At 37.4% G+C, this 18,024-nt stretch overlaps 1 protein-coding gene across 2 annotated transcripts in view; it reads right to left on the reverse strand.

Moving 5' to 3' along the window:
* Window positions 1-714: 714 nt before the first annotated feature.
* Window positions 715-18,024, reverse strand: part of WFS1 (wolframin ER transmembrane glycoprotein) — a 32,552-nt gene continuing 15,242 nt past the window's right edge. For both annotated transcript variants that reach the window (XM_066317236.1, XM_066317237.1), the window contains exons 3-8: window positions 14,321-14,403; window positions 10,408-10,552; window positions 9,410-9,580; window positions 8,748-8,828; window positions 4,870-5,015; window positions 715-3,382 (exon numbers count right to left, since the gene is read on the reverse strand). In XM_066317236.1, coding sequence (XP_066173333.1) covers window positions 1,574-3,382; window positions 4,870-5,015; window positions 8,748-8,828; window positions 9,410-9,580; window positions 10,408-10,552; window positions 14,321-14,403 — 2,435 coding nt within the window. In that variant the 3' untranslated portion in view covers window positions 715-1,573. The remainder of the gene's footprint in view (window positions 3,383-4,869; window positions 5,016-8,747; window positions 8,829-9,409; window positions 9,581-10,407; window positions 10,553-14,320; window positions 14,404-18,024) is intronic.

Here is an 18,024-nt window from a genome sequence, read left to right on the forward strand (position 1 = left end):
GTTTGGCTTATTTACAAACGGAAATGGGCCGGGGTAAGGGAAGCTGTCAAAACTCGCATTTACTTGCTATGTTACTCCTTTTCTTTTCCCCAGGTGGAAACAAGAGATAGTTAGCAAGTTTTCAAAGCTAGAAGCACCCTGAAGATATGATTTTACTTCACAGATTTTCTGATGGGCTGAAGCATGTCTGTGGGGCTTTGGATGGTGGGGGCTTCTGCTGTGGGCACTGGGCACCCCACACCTGTAGGTGCCTTTGGCCTCCTGCCTCCCAACTGCAGCTCTGGGTAATGCTCAAGAGGGCGCTCATAGCTGGCATGCAGCCATGGCCTCACTGTACCCAAAAGTTTCCCCTTCTCTATCAGGTTTTCACTACTAACCCTTCTCCCTGGTCCTGGTGATGACTGACACACAAAGGCAAAAAGGAATCTAAAGCAGGCTCAGTGGAGAAGTCATGGAAATGGCAGGATGTATCTGTGACGTGCAGCCACAGTGGCCAGAAAAGGTCCAAAATCACAACAAAAGCAGAGGCAAGCACTATGTGTAGACTGTAAAGCTGCAAAAACTTCTGGTACACCAGATTTTACTGCTGGTTTCAAAACCATCAAGTGCAACTTCAAGTATCTCATACCAGAATATTTTGAACATTCTAAATTGTAGTTTTCAGTGAAAGCTGCTATCAGCACAACACAAACAACCGGTCACACTGTCAAAGCATAATGAACAAATGTTGTACCCATTTATTCAAGTTTGTACTTCACGTTTATTTGCAAAATACAAGTAATTAAACATTCTATTTCAATTTCCACTACAGACTTTTAGGTATAATTTCAGTTGTTGTGGCTCGTCCATTACTGGTACCATCTCAATACTAGCCTTGGTATTTGCCTTCCACACACCAGCATGGACTATACTTTAGTGTAATCAATCAGAAAAATCAGCAAATTTCATACACAATATTTAATGCAAAGTAGAAGCCTGGAGACTTTGTAAAATCTTGTTGGGGTGTGAAATGTTGTGCCCTTTCAAAAAAACAGTGGTCACTATCTTCTGGACAAACACTGAAACAGTGATTGCTGTACGCAAATATCACCACCAGGTACTGACTCTAAGATCACTTTTTTCTAGAAAGCACCAAATAAATACAAGCAATAAATGCAACAAAAGCTGTTCTCAGCACCCTATTCTAAGCCATACCTGTGAAAATACAAATGGGCACATTGTGAATATCTAAAAGAGTAAAGTGCTTTTAACATTGAGCAAGTGAATGCATCTAGTGTTGTACCACAGGCAATATATCCATATTGGACACAACAGTTTCCATGCAATTAGTCAGCAGCAACTCCCTGCATTCACTTGTAATACTAAAGTACTATATATTACATCAGTCATACAGGGTTTAAGGTCAGGATACGGTGTGTGCACTTGGAAAACTCAACTATATTAGCACACTTTTTGAGCATTGCTACGGCAAGGTAGATTTTTGTTGGGGTTTTTTTCCTCTTAAGAAGTCAAACCTTTGGTAGTGTAAATGCAGTGGACACTGAAAATACCACTGAACCAATATGTGAGCACATTATGCAGCTGACAGGAATGGGAAGAAGAAAAAATCAAAAGCAAATTTAATGGCTTTATGCACTGTGCTCCTCCAGTCCTGCTCTATTTTCACGTGCCTCCCTGCAGGTAAGAGTTTAGACATGCAATTCAAGCAAGTGATTGCTTTCAGTTCAAAGACAGGCCATTTACTGCCAAGACGACCTTCCAGAATTGTGCTGAATTCAATTATACTCCCTTGCCTCAAGTTCAGCAACACTTTTTTAAACTCATTGCTTGCCTTCAGCACAATATCTTTGGTTATATCATCCTCCTCTATAGGCTTGCTCCCATTTTTGCTACTGAAAGGCATGCCCACAGTTATTTCAAATTTGTACCGATCAAACATTTTCATGTGGCATTTATGCTTTGTCAAAAACTTCAGACGGCACAATTCTTCCTCCTCCAGTGTAACATTTTTGGGATCACAAAGAGGATAGGTTTCACCATACAAGCACCTCATCCAATCGCCAATAAAAAACGGAAGCATATTTATTGCAGATTCTGCACTATTGTCGATTTCTGTCACACGCACGTATTTGAACCGCCCAGTCCATGTCACCCGGTGTCCTTCCAAGTGGCTGCACAGAATCTGAGTACGTGCCATGTTAGTCTCCTTCCAGGCCCGGGGTCCACAGAGGAAACCATACTGATTCCACGTCAGGGTGGAGTTGTAAACTTTCATTCCTTCAGATCGATACACATAGAACCAACAGAACAGCACGACAGCCGTAATCCACACCAGAATGAGTTTCACAATCGAGCTTCGAGTGAGCGATTTAACCACTTCAACTACAGAGAAGTTAACCTTTGTCCACCATCGAAAGAGTAAAGGAACAGCACATAAAACCAGGGTCACTACAATTTTCATGAGCTCCAAGGACAAAAACCACTTAATCAAGTGGACAAGACACATCAGTGCAATGCCCACACCCAGCACTGGGAGTGCAAAAAGGAACAAGAAGTAACCGATGGATGCACGAACAAGCCCAATGCCAGAGGACTCCCGCAGAATGACCACAGAGAGTTCACACCACATAAAGCACACCAGGTATGGGACCAGGTAGCAGTAGGTGCCTTTAAAATTCCGTAGTTGGGCCATTCTAAAGAAAAGATAGAACAAGTACAAAAACAGAAGGCATGGGATGCTTAAATTGATCACAAAGAAATGGCCTACAGGAACTGTAAAGAAGGTTTTACCTAAGATTTTCAAGTAGCCAAAATTCTCAGGTAATAGCTGCAATAGGGATAAGCAACCTGCAGCTATCTCAGTCATTAATGCCCTTCGTGTGTAAGGTTCTGCACATGTGCTTAAACTCATGTAACTTGTCACTGTGAAGAAAACTGAGACGGTAGCTAACTCTGAGCATGGTATACAGTCTTTGCTTGCTATAGGGAAGGAAAAAATTACAAAGAATACCGAGAGTAAAAAATAAATGTATGGCTCTAAGTGATTCCATCCAAAGTTCACCTCAGCTTGCTCAACATCTAGGTTTGGTTCAAAACGAAGCAGCAAGTCAGTCAGAGCACGGAAGTTTTCCCAAGCTTTACTGTCCTGAAAAACTTTCAGTGTGCAAATCACCATAGAAATGAAGGACAAATAGAATATGATTAATGGAATAATGAAGGCAAAAAAATCAATTGTCAGATTACTGATGATGAAGAAAAAGATGAGAGCATTGATATGGTGTGTTGGAACAATGGTAGACAACCAATGCATTCCTGCCTTTGATGCAATATCTATAAGGTATTCTTTAATTTCCATAATGGCATGAAGTGGATATTTTACAACCTGGAAAAAGAGAAAGAAGCATTTTATTAATGAGAAGTTTTGTATCTTTACATCACAGACATTCTTACTGAACCAGTAGCAGCCAGTTGTCTAACCTCAGCTAACATGGAAAGATTTATATTTCAGATCAATGCTGCCAATAAAATTAGATTACTGTGTCCGAGATTATTAGCTCCATTTTGATTAACTCAGTCAGACGAAGCTCAGAGGCAATTTTGATTTCAGGCAAGATGTATTTCATTACCTTTGACACATATAATTAAATGGCTTCCTAGTCAAATATTCTGCTCTGCTAACTTCATACTGAAGATAAAATACATGGCTACAGCCCTGCACTATCTTAAGTCCATTACTTGAGCTGCGAGTACTGTACTTTAAAGCATGTAAATGTCACATTCTGCAAGGATTATGCTATATGTTTTACACATATATACTGCAGGAAGTAGTGCCTATGATTCATACACACATACAGGAAGTCTTTACAGCTGTGGTTTTATCTTTAAACAATCCTTCCCAAGCATCTAGGGTTGCAGCTGTCAAAATCTGTTTTGGAAGCAGCAGAAGTATGTTAAGTTCAATTACTACACGTTTACAGATTCTTTTAACTCCACAACAGTAACTGCAGAGGATCTTAAAATTCTACCTATTTTACGTGGCATTTTCCACCACAGTCACTGGACAACAGGAAACTACTGGATTGAACATTCTCCCTATAAACAACCAGGCATACACTTAACAAAAGATCAATTAAAAGGTACTGAATTTTTCAAACATACATTCAAATATTGCATAGGAATTGCAAATATTAGATGTTGCAATCAATCCTCCTTCTCCCATAAAATGACAGTTTTTGTATTAATTATTTCAAGGGAAAAAGAAAAGAACGTTCCAGCAAATATCTGCAGCACTGTGACTGGGGACAACATATGACCCAATGATTTGGTCAAAAGCTTGTTTATTTGTGAAGACACCTCTGTTCTTCATAAATGCATCTTTTTCAAATAATTAGCCATGCAAAAGCTTGGAAAGAGACACCTTTCCCTTTCACTCCCCCTTTTTTCCCCACCTCTGCAATATCATAATGGACAACAAAATTACAGCAAAAACTCTCAGGTCAGCAGCCACACACCCCCTACCTCATCTAAAATTTATGCCAGTATTGAAGGCATACACCTTAATTTTCCCTTCTCCTTTCACTGTCTAGAGAAGGGTCAGTATAAAAGCTAACAGCAAGTTTCATCTTTCTTAGATTCTGTTAGAACAGAACCTTTTCATGGTATGGGTAATTTTTCCCACCTGCTTGCTCCTGACTAAATTAGAAAGATACAAAGCGTGTAACAACATAATAAAAATAGGGCAGTGATGACAGGTACATTTAAATCCTCACTGAAGATATAATGAAGGTAGATTGTCCTCTTACAGGGAAAATTGTTGCCACTTTCTTTTAAATACATGAGTCACATATACATTCCATATTGCCTTTTTACCTTCAGTCGTAGGGGCAATTCTTCAGGACTCTTCCCTGCCAACTCATCATCTTCCTCTTCGTGCATAATCAGGTTAGATGGGATGATTCCCTTTGCGTACTTCTTGGTAATTTCAACAAAATCATCCAAAGCAATAAATTGTTTAGCTAAAAAAAAAGAAAATTTGCAGTAAATTTTATCACAACACTGTATTGATGATGAACTAGAATATTAATTTTCTTTCCTGCCAGAATCTAGTCTACAAAAACTGAACGACTGACAACATAGGTCTACCTTGCAACTTGTCCTGAGATCTCTGCTGAAGACAACAGTCTAATTGTGCCAGCAATAGATACAATACTCTACATCTTGTCAGATCATAGGTAAGTTTATTATACTGATACGTAGGATAACAGAGTGAGTGAATGAATATCTGCACGTATTCCACTGAAAAAAGACTACTGGATTAAGTCACAGTTTTAAGAAATAAACTATTCTATCTGCTTCAGAGAAATATTCAACGGCTGCATTGGAAATAAAGACTTGTACAGACGCAGTAATGAAATATCTGTATGTCATCAACTGAAACACTGACTTCTGATTTGTCATTTAACAGTCATTTTTCTGAGTTCAGAAACTACAGACATATAATTATGGGAAATACACAAGTATGGTATCTATGAGATAAATACTGATTACTTAAAGTGTATTAATTTAATATGTTATGTGGCTATACAAAGAGCCTCCTCCAAACTGTATCAACTGTGATCTAAAACAGCAACCAGCAACAAAACAGACCTTGCTCAGTTTACACAGAGACAAAATTCACCCCTCTGCCCTGGAAGATCTTTATCTACTCCTGTGAGCATAAGGGAGGCATAAGGTTACTGCTGAAAACTCTAGAGAAACAGCAGTACAGAACATGATTTATACACTACCTCAAACTCTTCGCACCCAGTTGTCTACATTAGTACGGATTAACTAGTTTCTGTGGCATATAAACTTGATGCAGTTTGTAAAGGAGAATAATTAACAGCATTTTTTTCCCCATAAACTAAAGTAAATTATATTTTTGTATACACAAAAGAATTGAATGATAAAAATCTGTAACACAGCTCCTACATAGTAAATTTAACTACTTAGCTGATGAAAATATATGAAAGCTGGTCTGCTTACTAGTTTGAGATTTTAAAAAGACAGATAACTGCTTCATCAAATTCAGAATCAGAGGATTAACGGGTTTGGGCCCAGAAAATTTTTTATTTAAATACACTATATTTATAGAAGAAATGTATAAATAGCTCAGTATTCAATACTGAAAACACTGGAGATATAGAACAAAATAAAGTATTTGCCTCAAGATACATACTAGAGGAAGAGGAATGTTAAGAGTTCAACAGAAAATCAACATCTCACAATTGATCTTTTGGTTTAATCTCACAATATGGATGCTGCCTTGGGCTTGGACTTTTACCACTCCCCCTCCTCCATGCATGAACCCTTATGTCCCACAAAATATCATCTGGCATGCCTCCCAAGAAACAAGAAAGGATTTATTTCTGCCAACTATTATTATTATTCATAGACTGTAAGGCAACTTTACTTGCATCAAGAAATCCATGAAGCTCTTTAGCTGACTTGGTGGGCTTCAAATTAAGCCTAATATGAAAGGTGTTATCTACATTTACTGATTTAATGGGAAAAAATATAGAGTGTTGGAATAGTCTTATTTGTGTAGAATCAGCAAGCAGACAAGTTAGAACGTCACAAAAACACCTTAACAGCACTTTTACAGGATCATGGGACATCCTGAAAAGGAAGGCGTTATTAATTTACTATGTATAGATGGCCTATCCACTGCAATGACATGCACCCTCTCAGGCATGCAACAACTGCCCATTGACAAGGTCACCTCTAATTTTCTGTTTATACCTCCATTAAGGACAACCCTGACCAGATATGTCAGACCACATATCTGACTTAAAAATTATCTTCCAAATATTGGCAATGTACTAACACTGAAAGAAGAATCTCCTTCTGGCACAGTAAATGAAGAAACTCGGTGAGTCAGAGAAGTAAATGCTGGAGAGTAACAGCTTTCTTGCTCCTCCATGAAAAAGTAAAAGCTCTCTAGAGAAGAGGTAACAGCTTAACTGCTACTTTAAGTGTTTGATGAAAACTTTTCATTTTAAAATGTCATTAGCATTTTGTCACCCAAGCATCTCTTAAATTGATATAAAAAGCGCATTTTGTAGATTCTACTTTATTATTCATAGATTTTTTTCAATTTGGTTGTGACAAATTCCCCTGCCTCCCAGAATCCACCCTAGGAAAAGAAGAATATTCACATCAATTTCTGCCTACACTTAGAAATAGGTTCATTTACTGACCTGCTATTTTATCTGCAATTTAAGGCTTAAAAAAAATCATATTTGCCAGTTCTTTTTCTGATAACTCTCTGAATTACTGAAGTATCCAGAACAAAATGACTTGCTGTGCACTCACTCAGGAGCAGCACATGCCAGTTCACCTAAAGGAATGGAAAGAACCCCAATGCAATATAGCTCAAATGAACCCAAATACATCTGCATTATGATACTGTGACTGGACAATGAAACTCAACAGTCTTGTCCTTGAGGGACTGTTTCTAGCTTGCCAGAAGCAGCAGCAAAGTCAGAAAACCAGCTGACATAGTCTCACCGAAGGTTTGATAGGAACACAAACCTGCTTTCCAAAATATTATTTCTCCCACCCCTTAATCCCTTATTCACATAGGGGCACGTGCTCCTGCTCCCCTTTTACTTCTGTCAAAGCTAATGAAAACTAAAATCTTCCACTCCTTAGGAATGCTGTTTTTCAAGACACCTGTGTAATGAACACAATCCTTGAAGGTAAAGGCCAAATATATCTAATGAAATGTAAATCCAACCTTTCAAGGAGTTTAAACCTGAAAACCTCCAGTTTTGACTCCCTATTCCATGTATGACATTTTTGTTTCGCATAGTCCTAACTACAGATGTATTAGGAAATAATATGCTTTGTGACATTTCAAAGTGCTTTTCAAGTACTGATCTAGATTGCACATGAACTATTCCAAATGACTTAGTGCATTTCAAGAAACTGAGGTTTTCTTGACAATGAATAATTAAACCGTATGTTAAATACTTCTCTTGAAAAATTACACATGCTGCATTGTTGATAATTCATTTTCATAATATAACACTTTGACTTTCCTCCTAAAAGCTCAAAAGCACATCAGCATTTATTAGTTTAAGCCAGACTGAGGAGAACTTTCATTTCCAATCCCCACCCCACCAAACCTTACAAAACTGACAGAGATCTACAAATATGACCCTGTGTGTGTTAAGGGGGTTAATTTTTTGCAATAAATGAACTAAGCTGCTGTAAATAATGAAAAAAGTATCTTGGTGCATCTTTCCTAAATCATTAATTGAACAAATATGAAAAGACAAATATTAATTATAAAGGAAGGGCAAATGGAAGCAAATCAAATAGAATGAAGGATCTGTCCACACTAAATTGGTGCATAATTCATTCCCTCACTGTAATCAGAAACGTTACTGCATTTAGAATTAAAAAAAAATATTGAAAGTGAAAATCTTTGCTGAATATAGACTTTTGAGTGCTGAAAGAACAAAAATATAAGAATAACAAATTACATGCAAACTCTCTTTAGCAGTTGACTGTAATGGTGATGTTTTCTGTGAGTTCACATGCAGATCAGTGATTAGTTTTCCACATGGAATAAACTGACACTATCAGTTTATTGCAATCCAAATGTTCCATAGATTCTTAGTCTGGCAGCACAGAATTGTTTACCAAAGCAAACTAGAAACTAAAACCACTGGCGAAGACTGAAAGCAGCAGCATGCACTCACATTCACTGTTCACTAATCTCTCCAGCATCCTTCTCTGCTTCTGCACGGACTTTGGGACTGGGCCAGGCTGCTTCTCACCATCTGTTTCAATAAAAGAAAGTCAAAGCAGTCAATTAAAGTGATCCAACAGTAACTGCAACATCTGGGGAATGGTATTGCCTCAAAGAAAGGAAAAGACAAACTTACACAGACAACAAGTGGCTATGTAGTTTTCTATATTCCTGTTACTGTATTAGAAAAAGAAACAGGACTGCCATAGCTGACATTTAGTGCTGTAGTGGCAGAGTGTCTTAAAGACTGAAACTGTAAATTGAAACATCTAGTGAGGTATCATCAGGATGACTTAAGAGGGGAAAAAATCAAATATAGCAAAGCCATAGAATACCTATCTTCCAAAGACAGTGAGTGCTAAAAAAAGGTATTTTAAAGATATGTTCACTTGAACAAGTTCTTAACTGACCCACGACCTACAGTAAGTATTGGTCCAGAAAGCACAGTTATCAAAAGAGGGTTAGTCACTGAGAGAGTCACATTATCTTAAATAGATTGTACATTTACTATTATCTCATTCCTGATTGTTCATAAAGCCCTTTAGGTTTCTAGCTGTACTGTGCCCAAAAGTCTGTGTTTTATCAATACCATAAATCAGCTCATGAACAAACCTTCATTGTCAACTTGCCCAACATTTTCCAGCAGTTCAGAAACTGCTAATTGCTTCTTCTTTTTTGGATTTAATTTCCAATACATGACCAAAGCAGCTTTTCGCACAGCTCTCTCCAAGTCAGTCTCAGATGATAACTTTTTCACCTCGTCCTCATTCTCAGAAGTTATGCCTCAAGAAAAGAAAAAAATAGATTACACACTTAGATTACACCACACCCATGCAGAAATGATAGATTTGCTCAAAATTTATTTTTCTCAGTTTAGTCTGAAACTTCTCAACTTTCAGTCACATTCTTACCACCAAAGTAAATTACTCAAATACCTTTCCTTGTCCATTGCTTATCAAAATCTCACCACACTGCTTAGGTTTAAACTGTACTTCATGCATTATACTATGTCTTGCTTCACCTTTTGAAGCACTGTGGATCAGGCAAAAGGTAGTGCAGACAGGAATGGGTGACATGCAGAGGCACCAAGGACTGAATAGAAGTTGTTTTTTTTTATTTTGTTGGGTTTTTTTTTTTTCCTTCCTTGTAAGAGTTCATATAGTTGGCGGACAAGAAGAGACCATTCCAAGCCTGGGAAGTAGCATGAAGGAAAGTGAGGATCTTAAATTTGGAGAAGACAGTGAACAAGATCAATTAGAAGAGAGGCTGTAGAAGGGCAAAAGGATGAAACAATAGCAGTTATTTTGCTGGTGTGTGGTTATATTTGCTCTTCAGAGCCAGAGGAAAAAAGCTTCCATTAAAGGTGAGGATGAGAACATGGGTGCATTTCATGAAAAAATTCAAGCAAACAATAAAAATGCTTTACTAAGCAGTATTGGTAATTAGTGCTTTTTAAATTACCTGTTGGAACAATCTGTTAGGAACTACTCACACAATTTTGCCAGAATAATTTCCATCATAATTTAACCCCTCTTTCAGAGTTAAAATGAGTACAATATTGTTTCAGGTAATGTGGGAAGTGCAAGCAGGAAGCCTCAGAGAACCCATACCTCTTCTGTCAGTCAGGCATCTACGCAAGAGCTTGACAGCTTCCCTTCGACCTTGCTTAGCAGCAAGGATGAACCAGTCAACCGCACTACAATTGTTAAGTTCTTCATCCTCCTCTTCTGCTAATCTCAAGAAGTGCTTCCCCACCTATAATAAGAGGAAATAAAATTCCTTCTATTACTGAAATATATTCAAGTTTGTCTCTATGTCTTTCTCTCTTCTTCCCTCCAACCCCCTGGAACTCAGCTAAGATAAATTCCCTGTGAAGAAAAGGTCAAAACATTTGCTCCTAGCAGTAAAGAACAGAGCTGTAAGCTGATCTTCTGATTGGAAAGATCTGGAAGAACTGGAAGCAAGAAGGAATTGCAACACATTAGGCCAGGTCAGTGAATCAGCTGCCATCGGTGTTCAGGTGTCTGGCAGAATCAGGTGAAGCTCACGATGTTAAAAGTTTTCTTGGATTCATTTCCTCCTACAACAACGACCAGACAATACTGTTAACTTCATTTTAGAGCCAGAAAAAATAAGTGTAATATAATCTGGTGCCAGTGACAATCAGAAATTCAGATGAAGCTATTGACAAGGCCTTGACATGGAAGCAGGCTTCAAGAAGGGCAATCCCTAAATCATAGCAGTTCAGTCACTAAAGGTCAAAGCAAACTCCTGATTATTTGGTGAATGGAATAAAACTAATACTGCTGAAGCATCAATCAGTGAAAAAGCTTATAAAAATTCTCCTATTCAGCATTCCAGAAATTACTAAGCAGGTGTCTATATTGCTGTTTTACAGGTAAGAAAAATAATCACCTTTTTTCTTCCTTCTAAAAATTAAAATATATTAAAATATACTAGTAAATATATTTATGCAATAGTATGAAACACTTCTGCTTATCACAACACAAGGCAATAAAAGGTTAAATGCAGAAAATGACCAGAACTACTGGATATTTTATCTGCATACCTCGAGAATCTGGGAAATGTTTTTGCTTGGCTCGCTGCACTTTCTCTTTCTCTCTCTCTCTCCCCCCATAATGTTACTTCAGCTAGAAGCAATTAATACAATACCTTAATAGTTTTTAAATCCGTAATATTATCTGCTGGAACAAAAAACCCTGTTTGAAAGGTTCTTTGAAACTTTCATTTGTTACTGCCACTAAAGGTGACTAAAGAAATACTGTCGAAAGATTAAAAAAATCACATTATTCTTATTTAGATTAAATGCACTGATATAATCAGAAAGGTCTTTCTTCTTCCAGTAAAGTTTGTTTCTCTAACCATTTAACTGGTTTCATACACATTATGAGTGGCTCAACAGCTTCCACACAGAGTGTTATCGGGTAGACATTAAATCCATAGCACATACAGTGAAGCTATCCAAAACCATACAGAAATAAGGAGAAAATTGGACTAGATAATCCAAACATTGATTACAAAGTCATGCCAGAGTTCAGTGGGAGGTGCACACCAAGAAGAGAGTGCAACAAAAGAAACTAACATCTCAGCAACTGCAGGGTAATCAATCACTCAACTGCAGACGCACATGCAGCTATTTATTTCCGAAAGGAATTGCTTGAACAAGTTACATGGCAAATAACATCCATCTGACAAGAACAGTTGTTTCTTAAGCATATGTTTCTTACAAATATGTTTATATTTATAGCCATTAAGATTTTGAGCAAAGCTTCAAGAGTAGCAGCACTTAATCATGCAGCTCGTAAGTTTCTAAGGACCTCTTGGACATAGAAACACGTATTGCAACGTCAACTAACAGACTGTGGGACTAGACACCGCACAAAAGGCTACTGCACAAGCAAAATGATAGCATAATCTGTTTTATGACTGAATTTCTTTTTGGCTTGTCTGTGTTTTTAACAGCAAAGTTCCTACATCAAACCACCTGAAAACGGCTGCAAAGCTCTGGCCTGTAGCAGCCAAAGGAAGAAAAATGGATGGGAAAAGGTGTTAACCTCAAATCTGTCATTTAAGCCGTCTGGGATTCTCTCTTTCCCATGAGCCAGAAGTGTGAAATAAAGTCATATTTGGTAACAGCTTAACACAGATCCTCACATGGTACTTCTCTAAAGATTTCTCCATCTCTGGCTTTGCTAAGTCAGGTGGTCATCTCAAGCAGCCCCCTTGCAGACATCCTCTGGTTAAAGACACAGACCTGCCTTTTCTCCATTACAGAATTCCAGCTGTGGGTGTTTCATTTACGTAACTGCCATACAGCCATTTCTCAATTAAAAAACCAAATATATATATATATATATATATAGTTACAGTAATAAATGCTGACAGCCACTCAGAGTGCATTTATTTCCATAGTCACTGCAGAACTATTTTTGAATAAACACAGAGTAATAAAATAACTACAAGCCATTGAACCAGCTGATTTCTTCTCTTTCACTTTGTAATTGTTAACAAACAGCACAAAAGTGGCATCTCAGCTTCTCATTCATACTCCTACAAATGTGAGAAATAAAATCACATTTTTCTAATTGATTCTAAAGGAATGTATTAAACCATAGAGAAGAAATAAGTTTTTTTTCAGGTTTTTAAAACTAAAAGCTAATTCTCTCTCCACAAGTAACAAGAAATATGACTGCATTAAAAAAAATACTGTATTTTGGGCTCCCTTTCAGGCAGTCAATTCATCCTGAGTGCATTCTGAAGCAAAATTGTATGCTGTATCTTTTTTATGATAAGAATCCTATTATTGTGTGTGAATAGAAAATGAACACAGTTAAAGAGATAAAGGAAGAGAGTGAAAGTAGAATTAACAGCAAAGGAGAAAAATACCCATCAATTATATACATATGTATGCATCCCAGTCTTAGATTATTCTTGTAATATTGAGTATTCTTACTCAACTGGAAATTATATCCTTTAAGAATATTACGGACTTTGCTTTCTTACATGTGGAGGAATAGAGCCAAAAGATGGATTTTACAGCAATGATTCCCTCAAGGATAATGTTTCATCCTCCACAAAGCTACCAGCTGTTTCAAAGTGAGGAATCTGTTACTATCTCAGGTTACAACTCCAAGGTCAGCCTGCCCCTCAAACAAGTTGAGATGGAATGGGGAACAAGCCTAGCACTGCCCATTCCCACCTCTTAATTTTTATCTACAACAGGAGTGGTAATCCTTGGGGAAAAATCCAAAACACCAGTAAGTATGTAGGAGGCTGCAACCGCTCCTATTTGGCACCAAAGCTGAATTTGGAAAAGAATGCTCAAGTAAAACACTAACCAAGTTGACACAAATTAAAACCCTCCAAAGACAATTTTAAGCTATTTATACTAGACCATTATACCAGGCAATGGAATGCAGTAGAAAACTGGTACATTTTTTTCTAAAACCTAAGGGAAAATCTGAAGTTCTAACAAATGCAGAACTGAACTGATATTATTAATTCAATTTTATCTGCCATTAAATAAGTAAACACAGCCAATTTCAATAAACAAGGGGCTTCTTTTTTAAAACTTGTAATTCAGTAGAGAAAAGGCATAGGTGCAAAACACCAGCAACCAACCTCTGTCCCAGCTAAAGCACCTCAAGGGCAGTTTTCTCCAGAGTCCAGCCTAAGAACACTGATATCTTTGTATACACTGTAGTGTGGAACCAACAGCATAGTCACTACCTGCACAGCTCCACACATAATTCTTTAAAAAAAAAAAGAAAAGCAAAATCAGTTCTGTACCTTTTCCATGTTAAAGAGTTGGACCTGAAGCCACTCACACTCTCAAGGAAGCAGCATTTCTCAAGGCAGACAAACCATACGGCATCACCTTTCTTTGAACAGTTTAGCATCTAAACACAGTCCAACTGAAGAAGAGATAATAGTTTTGCAGCAGGCAATGCTGGTTTTGGAATTAAGAGCAAACAAAACCAGACAAAAACCACATAAAATTACCTCTGTTTGTGCTTTTGGTTCTCCAGCTTTGGCTCTCTCAAGCAGTTCTTCAAAGAGCACTTCAGGTTCTTCCTTCATGCCCTCTATAAATTAAAGAAAAATTTTTACTAACAACAGTTTGAAGTATTTTAAAAATAATTGCTCTATGTGGTTGAAGAATTAAATTGTTGTAACAAACAAAGATCCAACACAAGGGTTTTGCAAGAACAGTGAAAATTAACTGATTGCAATATTGACTCTCCACTTCAGTATTTAATTTCAGCATGTTTACCCTTGTTGGTAAGGTACCCTATTTGGTACATGGCACAGGATGCCACAGTTTACAGTTTCTCATTTACTTCCACAAAATTAATTTATCAAGAGAATATTCATTACAACAAATATGAGCACATGTGGAACATGTAAGATGGATCAGCTTTTGAACTACTTGATATTCCTTTCTTGATATCACTTCAGTTTTTCACCTGTCAATCTCTTTACTTAGCACTGGAACCTTTTCTAGGATTTTGAAAAATTAATCAGCCTTTAAAACAGTGTATTTGAAAGCTCAATCCCTTAGTCTCTGGAGCATACAGAAACTAACAACAATTAACGTAAACCTTGGGGTTTTTTTTCATTTTGCTCCACACTCCAGCTTGTATTTTTCCTCTTTCTCATCTCCTAAACACATACAGATTTAAACAACTGGTCTTCTTCAAAAGCATCATACTGCTCCACCAGTCAATCATAAAGAAAAACTTGAGAGCTTTATCTGATATCCAGTGTTTGTAAACAACATCATGCTGCATGCTACTTGATGGATAAAGAATTAGTTAGTAGCAAAGCTGATGAAGACCAGAACCGCTGCTCTTTTATGAGATGACTTCTCATAAATTAGTTTGGAAAAATTTCCAAGAGAAAAATCAATACAACTTGTATATTTTAAGTTGGGTAAGAATGGACAACTGACCAGTGACTCAGAGTTACAGCTTCACTAACTAACCAATCTGAAATAGTTAGAAAGGAAGACTCAAATTCTACACTAAGTGCCAGTTTGACCCCTATTGACCACATTACCCCACACAAACACTCTGTGACACTTCTGGGCACCACTGTGTCCTGAGGGCAGTGGCAGCACGAAAAGTGTGCTTGGGAAGCAGTTTCCAGATGTAGGAAATTGACTTTCAGGCATCTACTCCAAGTTCAAGTCCCTACCTGACTGGGGCAGCAGCAATGTGAGAAGCTGCTCAGCAGCCCTGCCAGCTGAGGGGCCAGGCAGCATCAGCTCTGCTTCAGAAGAGGGCAGGAAGGAAGAAATAAACCCCACTCCACATGATCTCCTGAAGAACAGGGTCACTTGCAGTTTTTAACATCTCTCATACTGGGACCATTTTCAAAGAAGAACAGGCTACAAGCCAGTACCTTTCATTAAAATAGATGTATTTAACAAGAGCAAACCATGAAGTAAGATTTCTTCACCATGCCACAGTTTTGACTGCCAAGTTGCACTTGGAGAAGTTCTAATGCCAGATTATAATGCTGTCTGGCTAAACAAGGCACATAATGAAAAATAATTTTCATTTAGTACTTGGTCTTTTCAAAGAGCTGTAAAAATATTATTGTAAAACAGACAAACAGCATCCCAGCAAAATTAACTACTTAATCTCCTTGTCCTCATATGTAACCAACATAATTTAAACTCTAACAAGTCAGAAGCCTGTCTTCCAGATGGCACCATTAACACTAGCAAACATCATTCAAGGGCTTTCTCCTAACAATAAAAAAGAAGTTACAGGAAAGAACATTTTGTTCGAAAGCAGTGAAATATTTATTTACCTACCCCACTCAAATAAAACAGGCCAGGCAAGGCAGTACTTTCCTTTTTCCTCCTGTGCTTTCAAATTCATTAAGCCCTTTGGCATAAAAATTTCAGTACTAGGTTAGGACTTAGGAATGACTTTCTGGTTTTTTGTTCAGAATTTTCTACACGTTGAGAACACCACAGATACTTCAGTGATACTCTGGAAAATACAGGAGCCACCACTTTTAAGTCAGTGTTAATTAATTAAGTGGAATTTACACACATAAGAAAACCAACAAACTACGGAAAACAGGTAGCTAAACTGATAAAAACCCTAATAAGAAAGGCAGCTCTGGCAGCTTATATGGCAAAGTCTCTTCCTTCCTGTCCTGCTCTACTTGGCACACATAAGAGCATGGCCCAGCTCTGACCCCTTTTAGCTCTTCTTGCTCAGAAGAATGTGTTAGACCAGAAAATGTACTTCAACAGAAAGCTGAAGAAACAAAATAGGAATGTTTTACAACAGGGGGTTATAGTTACTTTATTGCAATTACATTGCAGATTAACATGTACATAATGGTATTTCCAAAGATGGGGAAATTAAAAAAAAGAAAAATGGAAAATATAAGCCTTATGGTCAACTACCTCCTTCAATGAGAAAAAAAAATAGTGTTATTGCACTAAACTTGTGGAAATGTTTGTTCTAACAGAGCTGACTGCCAGGGGAAAGAAACACTTTCTGTGGTTATTTTCAACCTGCTGCCCAATCCCTCCCACCCAGTTATCAATTCTATGTACTTGCATATGTGATCTATGAATATAAATAACAGATAGTTAATTAAAAATATGCCTGTGGGTTGATTCTGTACTTGTAGGGTAAAGGTGGAAGAACAGAGGTCGTGGAGATCAAATTTAGAATATCTTAGTATATAAAGTTCTTGTAACCAGCAATATTTTTCTTTTGCTTGATAACCAAGAGGATAATTAAAGAGGTCAAGCATGGACGACTCTAGTTTCATCGCTGCCATTATCAATCTACTTTTTCATAAGGTATATAGGCCAGTCTCTGAAGGTAAAAGGTCCAAAATAGTCAAGGTGTGTTTTAGAATAAGGACAGCCAACATATTCTTTCAATTCAGCTCAACACTGAACAAACAACTACACAGGAGTATGTGCACCCCCCATAACAACACCATAAGAAGTGATGACTGCAACTTATCACCCTTGTTCTTAAGCGTGTTTTTAGTCAGAAAATGTCTTGATGTGTATTCCTCCCACATAAGAACATTGCAATGGAAATGCTGTCAGTGGAAGCTTTTATTTTCCAGCTTTGTTAAAAACTCATGCCTTTTTAATGTCAAATTTTACTGTCTTGAATATAAAAATTTCCAGAAGACAGGAACACTCACCTTGCAATACTTCATGTATCTTTTATGACAATTAAAATAGACTTCATTAGCTGTTTTGTGTCAAGTACGTTAATACAAGCCAATGAAGTCTATCAGTTATCCAAGGCTCACAAGTACTGCAATCATTCAAATGAAAGCAGGCAAGAGAAAGCACAGAAGTTTAAGATAGCATAAAGCATCCATAAAATAAATTAGGACCAAGGGTGTAGAAGAGTGGTTAGTACTTAATATTTCCTGTAGTTCCAAATCTGCCACCAAGAACATCAAGACTGTAAATCTCAGTTCCTCATCAGGCTGCCCTATAATTCAATTTCCAATACAGTTAATTCTACCTTCCCAGAGACAGATCATTTAACACAAATTAGTTAATGGATTTTTTTTTAATATTCCATGTGATAAAGTCTTAGGTTTAAGATAGGAAATGACACTGCATACTTTAATTTTTCTCAGTTTCACTAAAAAAAGAAACGGATGCATCTCTGACTTTGTTGCATTTATGTCATCATACTACAGAA

This window comes from Sylvia atricapilla, chromosome 4, assembly GCF_009819655.1.
Source record: "Sylvia atricapilla isolate bSylAtr1 chromosome 4, bSylAtr1.pri, whole genome shotgun sequence".
In the NCBI taxonomy this organism is placed as follows: domain Eukaryota; kingdom Metazoa; phylum Chordata; class Aves; order Passeriformes; family Sylviidae; genus Sylvia; species Sylvia atricapilla.